The 7,606-nt window shown below is 54.8% G+C and overlaps 1 protein-coding gene across 1 annotated transcript; it reads right to left on the bottom strand.

Moving 5' to 3' along the window:
• Positions 1–339: 339 nt before the first annotated feature.
• CENPA (centromere protein A) lies at positions 340–3,162 on the bottom strand. The gene is made up of 4 exons (XM_063161409.1): positions 2,979–3,162; positions 2,402–2,493; positions 1,166–1,243; positions 340–550 (listed from the first exon to the last, which is right to left on the bottom strand). The coding sequence occupies exons 1-4, from the start codon at positions 3,052–3,054 to the stop codon at positions 416–418; spliced, it is 381 nt and encodes a 126-aa protein (XP_063017479.1). The 5' UTR covers positions 3,055–3,162; the 3' UTR covers positions 340–415.
• Positions 3,163–7,606: the final 4,444 nt, after the last annotated feature.

Genomic DNA, 7,606 nt, shown 5'->3' on the forward strand with positions numbered 1-7,606 from the left:
TTACTCCCTGTGGTGCCTTACCTCTAAATCCCTTCCAAACTCCCCAGCATCAGCACCTAGGGGTCACAAGCATTTATTGGGGTACAGTAAAACTGGGAGGGTCTCCAGCAGGGTGGAGGTCCTGAGTAGGCTTCCCTGGGACTGGCATGCTGGTGATGGGGGTTCCAGGGGGATCATGGGTAGTGGTCCTCAATAATCTGAGAGGTGCTGGACTAAGGAAGGACCCGGTGATGGGTCCCTGAAGGGGTTGTTGGGGATCCTGAGGTGGGGAAGTCTATGGGGTGGGTCCACGAGGGGGGATTTGGGGGACCCTATGGGTGGGGGGGGAGGGGTCTCAGCATGATGGTCCCATAGGAGGTCCCAATAAGATTATGGGTGTGAAATTATCAGGAGAGACTCCCCAGGGGGTCCTCATTCAGATGCCCCCCGCTTCAGGCCCTCGCAGGCGCCGGGCCAGCTGCAGATCCTTGGGGAACAGGGTGACTCGGCGGGCGTGCAGCGAGCACAGGTATGCGTCTTCCAACAGCCTCACCATGAAGGCCTCTGCTGCCTGTGAACCAAAACCTGAGGGCGGGTCCCCAAAGCTCCCCAGCCTGCCCCAACCCCCACACCTTCCCCCGGGATCAGAGACTCCCCCCAAACACACACCCAGGGGGCAGGATCCCTCCAAACCCACCCATGGTTGACTGAAGCACCTTGTGCTTGCAAATGTGTTAGGGAGGGATCAAGACCCAATGACCCATCCTCAATCCCCGACAGACCCTGGGAATAAGGGACCCCGCCCCACCCAGCACCCAGAGACCCTCTCAACATTCATAGAACCCTGTCCCAGAACCCATAGACCCTACCCCCAGCCAATGGAGACCCTCCTAGCCTCCCCCTCAGCTCCCATCACATACACCCAACAAACCTCTCAGCCTCATCCAAGCATCCAAAGAGACCTTCTTGGACCTCCCCACCGCCCAGAGACACCCCCAGCACCCAGAGATTCCCCCTGCAGCACCCACAGCCCCCCAGCCCCCATGGAAACCTTCTCAGTAGCCATGAGATCCCCCTCAGCCGCTTCCCCACACCCCTAAGTCCCTGGATACCCCTGCAGGATCCACAGGGCCCCTCCAGCCCTCTGTGACCTCCCTCCACCATGCCTGGGCCCCGCGAGCCGCACCTCCTGCAGCGCCAGCAGGGCCATGCTCTGCCAGCGGTAATCGACGCCGCGGGTGAAGAGCAGGCAGAGCTCCCGCACCTGTGGCACAGAGGGCACAGCGAGGGGGGCACATGAGGGCAGCAGAGTCACAGGGAGTGCAGGGACATTGGGACAACATGGAGGGGATATGGGGGCGTTGGGGACATCCCGGGCTGGGGCCACCACCACGGTGACACCCTGGAGACGTGGAGACACTGCCCTGGGGACACCCTTGTTATCACCCTGGAGACATTTTGGGGACACCCCAGGGAGAGGAACACTGGGGACAGGAGCACCTGGGAATACACTGGGGAGTGGGGACATGGGAACCTCACCATGGGGACACCCTGGGGTCTGCCAGGTGGGAGGCAGGGGGGAAGCACCACTCTGGGAACATCTTGGGAACATGCTCGGCCATGGGAACATGGGGACACCCCGATGGGACGGGGGGACAGTGCCAGCACAGCAGGAGGGGCACAGGGAACTCTCAATCCATGCAGCCTCTGAAGGTGGCAGGACACAAGGATGTCTGGAACCACAGAATGACATTGGAGGATATGCAAGGATGTTGGGGGAGGACAGGCTCACCATGTCACGAGGATGGGGAGGACAAGGACATGGGGAGGGATGGAACAGGGTTGGGGGGGGGGGGCTGGGGGAAAGGGATGGTCATGAAGAGTCCCAGGGGGTGATTTGGGGTTCTGGGGGGTAACTTGGTGGGTCTGTAGGGGGTTGGAAAATCGCAGTGGGTTTTTGGGATGGGGTCCAGGGGGAGGTTGGAGGGTTCCAGGTTGGATTTCAGGGGTCCCAGGGTGGATTTGGGGTTGGATTTGAAGGGGTCCTCGGGATTGTTTGAAGGGTTTCAGTGGGTATTTGGGAGAGTCCAATGGGGAGCTGAAGGGTCCCAGGGTGGATTTGAAGGCACTGGGGGAAGTTGCAGGGTCAAGAGGGTTGATCTGGGGTGTCCTGAGACGGATTTGGGGATCTCAAGAGAGGGGATCCAGAGTAGTTTGGAAGATCCCAGACAATGCTGGAGGTTCTGGGGTGAAATTGGGGGGGTCCTGGAGGGGTTTGGGGGTCCCACAGTAGATTTTGTGGGTATCTGAGACGATCTGTGTGGTCCCAGGGGAGTTTGGGACTCCATGGGGGGTGCTGGGGAGGTTCTGTGGGGGGTAAATCGGGGTGTCTGGGGATTTTAGAGATGTGGGAGGTTCTCACCAGGCGGGCAAAGGGGCCGGGGCGCAGCAGCAGGCGGGTGCTTCTCTGGTACGTGCGGATCTCCTGCAATGCCCGCTGCCCTGGGCGGCGCCCTGTGGGGGCATCGGATAGGGGTCTGTGGGGGCTTTAGGGGATGTATTTAGCCTGGAGGGCAGAGATGGGGGGATCTGAAGGAACATGGGGGGTATAGATCTATAGGGCCTGTCAGAACACAGGGGGCTGTAGGGGATCAATAGGGGCCAGGGAGACAGGGGAAGGCTGTGGGGGTTATAAGTGATCTGTAAGGTCTGGGGGGACATTGTGGGTATAAAGGATCTATAGGGAGCTATAGTTATGGCCGACATAGAGGAGTTATAGGGGACAGGGAGTATAGGGGTAGAGGGGCTATAGGGGAGAGGGAATGTGAGGTGACTCTAGGAGGTGGAAGCATATAGGGGTATATAGGGCACAGGCTAGGGGCGGAGGGAAACAATAGAGGGAGTCCATAGGAGTGCTCTAGAGGGGGGCCTGAAAGGGGGCTCGATGTAGGAGGTCCATAAGGGGTGTCTATAAGGGAAGTCCCCCGCCCCTCACTCACTGCGTGCCCGCTGCGGGGGCGATGGGGGGGCTGGGGAACGCCCGCGCCGTCGGGGGGTGGGTTTGGGGCGGGGCATGGTGTTGCCGAGTCCACCGCAGGGTCAGGGCGAGTTCAGAAGGGGACCCAGCGGCTGGGGAAGGGAGAGTCAGGGTGAGCTCAGCTGTGCGAGGCCCCCACGCGCTGCCGGGATCCGCCGCGCCGTTCAAATCTCCCGCCGCGCCGCTCGTGACGTCACTTCCCTCCGCGCGCCTATCAGGGCGCGCGACCGCCCGGTGCCGCGCCGGACTCCGCCCGCCGAGGGCTCATTAGCATAACTCTGCATGACCCCACCCCCAGGTACCCCGCGCCTCGGTGCTGCCGGGGTAGTCTCCGTTACCGGCCCCGTGCCGTGCCAGTACGGGCTCTGTAATCGTCCTCTGTGATCCCAGTCACTCTCATGTGGTTCCCGTTGCTCTCGGTCATCTGCATGGTTCCATTTACGCCCAGAGTGATTCCAGTATGATTCCAGTCCCCTGCAGTATGATTTTAGTGCTTTCCAGTCACTCCCAGTGTGAGTCCAATATGATCACGACTCAGTATGATCCCTGTCACACCCCCAACAGTCCAAATCAATTCCTGTCACTACTAGAATGATCCCACTATGATCCCAGTCACTCCCAGTATGATACCAGTTGCCCCCAGTCAGTGTGGTTCCAGACACTCCCAGTATGAACCCAGCGTGGTTCCAGTTGTCCCCTCCTGTATGATCCTAGTTGCCCCAGTTATGGTCCCAGTAGCCCCAACATGGTTCCAGCATCTTCCCTTTGCTCCCAGTGTGTCTTCAGTTGTCTCCCAACATGGTCCGAGTAGCTCCCTGTGCCTCCCAGTACCAAGTGGAGGTCAGTCAAGGATTACAGCTGTCCATGAAATCCATTGGGAAAAGGAGATTGGGGCATTCATTAGTGAACCCATGGTGGCCCAGGTGGGCTTTGGGGTCTCTTGAGGGCATTGCCTTCCAGACCTCCAGTTAACCTCCAGTCTTCCCAGTGGGCCACCACACTCCTTATTTGACCCCATCAAGCCTCCCAGTTGCCCCTAGTTGTCCACCCAGGCCAGATGTTGAATAGGACTGGCCCCAACACTGAGCCCTGGAAACCCAGCAGTGCCCAGCCCCAGCTGGCTGTGGCCCCATTCCCACTCCTCCTTGGCCTGGCCATCAGTCAGGTGTTCCCAGAGAGAGACGCCTGTCCCAGCTGTGAGCTGCTGTGCTCCAGGAGAGGCAGGGAGATGGAGGCAGTGCCAAAGGCTTTGCTGAGCTGCAGGCAGACACATCCACACATGTCCAACACCCACCGGGGTCACCTGGGCACAGCAGGAGATCAGGCGAGTCAGGCAGTACCTGCTTTTCCTGGTTTTCCTGTCCGTGCCATGGGTGCTGAAGTCCCAGTTGGTGCCATGTTGCCAATGGGACACCGTTGTGCTGGCCATCAGTACCTGCTGTTCTTCAGCTACCTCAGCAGTCCCACAGCAGAAGGGTCCCCTGAAAGACCAAGCAAGGGATTCAGCTGTCTTAATTTCTTCTGTTTCCACAGCAGCTCTCCCAAAGCCCAATGGTGTCCTTTTGGGTCCTTGAAATACCTCTTCTGAGGTGATCTGTGCCAAGGATACATGGAGCCTCTAGGCCAGCGACAATGGCATTTTTCTGCCACTAGTGCCCAGTCAGGACCACTTCAGCTTCCAGTGTAGTCCCTGTTGGGATCCCCCTGTCATCCCAGAAACAGAGATGGATTCTGCCCCTGCATGATGGCATCAGGGTGCATTGTGCACCTGTGTCAACTAAAGCCTTGTGCTCCTGTGGCTCTGCTGTGCCAGGCTATGGATCCACACAATCCAACTGACTCCACTGTCCTTTTTCCACACCTGGCTGGAGCTAGGGCCCCTCTAGCTCTGATTATGGTACTTACTGCTTCCTTCTTGTAAATATGATCTGGAGGTCCCTTCCAGAGGGTCAGAAGTAACATCAGCCCTTCAATTCCACCTGAAGACTTGCCCAGTGGAAACTGAGTGGCATTTTTCCTTGAAGAGTTTTCTGTGGTGGTTAATTTTTCCTCTCAACTCACATACCTGTGCTGCCAAGTGGGTTTTACATCCCACTTCCATATGTCTTCACCATGGTCAGGCAAGTAAAACCACAGGTTACCTTGTGGTGTGCCCCTCTCTCTTGAGCAGGGGGCACTTGCCCCCTATAGAGTCCAGTCTATGCTAGTGGAGCATAGGGCACTTCTTTCAGTTGCTGGAGGTCTTTTCCACAGACAAGATGCAAGCCCATAGGGGGAAAAAGATACTTTCTTCATATTGTGAGAATTTGGTAACCAAATTATCAACTCTGTGTTCTCCTTTCCATGACATCACTGCCAATGAGTTGGTATATGGTGATGGCACCTCAGTAGGAACTTCCATCACATGGTTTGTGTACACTGAACCTCATCTGGATCTACAGGGCACTCTAGGTCTGGACACAATCCTGTGCCATGTGCCCTGGATGATCCTGCCTGAGCAGGAAGCTTGAACCAAATGATCCGCTGGCCCCTTCCAACCAAACTGATTTTCTGATTCTGTGAAAGCAGGAGCAACTCGCAAGTGATTATGGCATACAGACAATTGGGGGAAAGAAAGTTCTGCTAGTTACAGGGAGGAGTGATAGCACAGGGAGCAGGACAGAGGGATACGGAGAGGAGATATGGCACAGGGATGAATGATGGCACAGTGTCACCATATTTTAGTTGGTTTGTGATAGACAAACCAAGCAGCCCCTGGTTTGACTGATGGGGGCCTCGCCCAGTCACATCTCTCCCAAGGCGGCAGGCGTTTCCTTGGCCAGGACCTGAAGGGGAGTAGAGTTCTGACCTATGAAAGTATCCAAATGGGATTTTTCAAATGCCCTATATAAGCAAGGGCTTGGGAAATAAAAGCTCTCTGTTGCCACAAGAACATTGGGGTTGTTGCAGTTTGAATTTATTTTATTGATTCCTTGTTAAGTGGTTTGTTCTGTTTTACCCCCATGTTCCCCCCAAGTTGGTTTACCCCTGGATTTTATCCTCTCTCAAAGCTGTCCCTCATGCCATTCCCCACCCCTTGTTCCAGCTCTTTCCGTGCCTGTCAAGGCAACCCAGCCCTTAATTCCCGAACCTCCCCTGCCACTTAAACCTCAGGCCAATCCCTGTCCTGCAACACTCCTTTGGAATTCCCCTACTCCTCCAAGCCCCATTGGCTCATGTGACCCATGCTCCCCATGCTCTCCACCCTTGTACCCCAGTTGGCCCGGGACACTCCAAATAATCTCTTTACTCATCCCGTGGGGATTCCCTGTTGGTTAGCTGTTTGTATCCTCCCCCGGACTTGTATTTGTACAAAACCCCTGGCACAATGGAGCTAGGGGCTCTTTGTCCCGCTCCTTTCATCAGGAATAAACTGTTCCTTGTGGAACCTCAATATGGAGAGCCTCCTCCTTTCTCTTCTGCCTGCTCCCTGTCGTGGCTTGTGTCTGCCACTTTAGAGCAAGTGGCTATAAAGGTTCTGCCTCTGCTAAATCCCCATACCAAGGCAGTTCCCCACTCCTGGCGTGGCACTGGAATTCTAAGAGCTAGCCTGAGTTCTGGCAGCCACTTCTGGGGTGAGTGGTCTTTGTCTCCTGCCAACTTCCCCAGCCCCCCACCTGACACTCACAGCACGGGGAGCAGGACAGAGCAATAGAGAATAAAGCAGGAAGAGGCACATGAGATAAACCAGGAGGAAGGCAGGGAGAAGGTTCCCCACTGGACTCCATAAAATTACATCACAGAACCAATCTAATTGCCTTCCATGACGGAAGAGTTCTTGGATGGATGAGGAGAGCGAAGTAGGTTGCTCCCTTGGCAGCCTTTCAGAAGGACTCAGCAGGTGGGCTGAGGGAGAGGTGGGCAGGGAAGAACCTCACTTGTTCTGCCACATCCCACAGGGCTGAGAGAACAAAAACCAGCTGAGAGCAGTGCAACACTGTTATAGATACATATTATAATATTAGCTTTTTGCAAATATTAAAATGGATTTTATGTGTGTGATATATTGTTACAAAGATATTGTTTGTATTTCTACTATCAATTAAGCTTAGAAACAGTAGTGAAATAGCTATGCTTGTATTAAAATGCCTGCTTGGATGGAATAACATCCAATAAACACAGGATGAGGACACCTGCTACAGATATGCCAAATATCAGCACTCACCATCTGAAGAAAGCATGGACCAAGGCCCAAACAAATAGGAGAAGGAGTCAAAACCACAGCCAGTAAACACGCATGCTTGAAAAAGGTGGACCAAAGGAGGGGTCATGTAAAATAGTTCCTGGAAAATGTAAACTAATTTATGGATATACATAAGAGTCTATGAACATGCAACGGGCTGATGTAAAGGAAAAGGTACTTAGGGGTTTCCCTGAAGGTGCCAGTGTGGTCTTGGCTGAGTGCCAAGATGCACCCAGCCATAATAACCTTTGCTTTATGGTCCGTGTCTCCTATTGTCCTTTATTAAACTTTTAAAATTTTCACAAGAGAGTGAACGTGTTTTTCACAAACACTCATAGTTCTGTTTCCTTTAAACACAAACCTGGAGA

Source organism: Melospiza melodia, chromosome 8, assembly GCF_035770615.1.
Source record: "Melospiza melodia melodia isolate bMelMel2 chromosome 8, bMelMel2.pri, whole genome shotgun sequence".
In the NCBI taxonomy this organism is placed as follows: domain Eukaryota; kingdom Metazoa; phylum Chordata; class Aves; order Passeriformes; family Passerellidae; genus Melospiza; species Melospiza melodia.

What these genes read in the sequence shown, in the direction of transcription:
- CENPA (XM_063161409.1), bottom strand. Translation starts at nt 3,054, where the DNA reads ATGCCCCGCCCCAAACCCACCCCCCGACGGCGCGGGCGTTCCCCAGCC. An exon ending in GCCCCCGCAGCGGGCACGCA is followed by an intron (nt 2,494 to 2,978) that starts GTGAGTGAGGGG and finishes ATGCCCCCACAG; the next exon opens with GGCGCCGCCCAGGGCAGCGG. An exon ending in CCCTGCTGGCGCTGCAGGAG is followed by an intron (nt 551 to 1,165) that starts GTGCGGCTCGCG and finishes TTTGGTTCACAG; the next exon opens with GCAGCAGAGGCCTTCATGGT.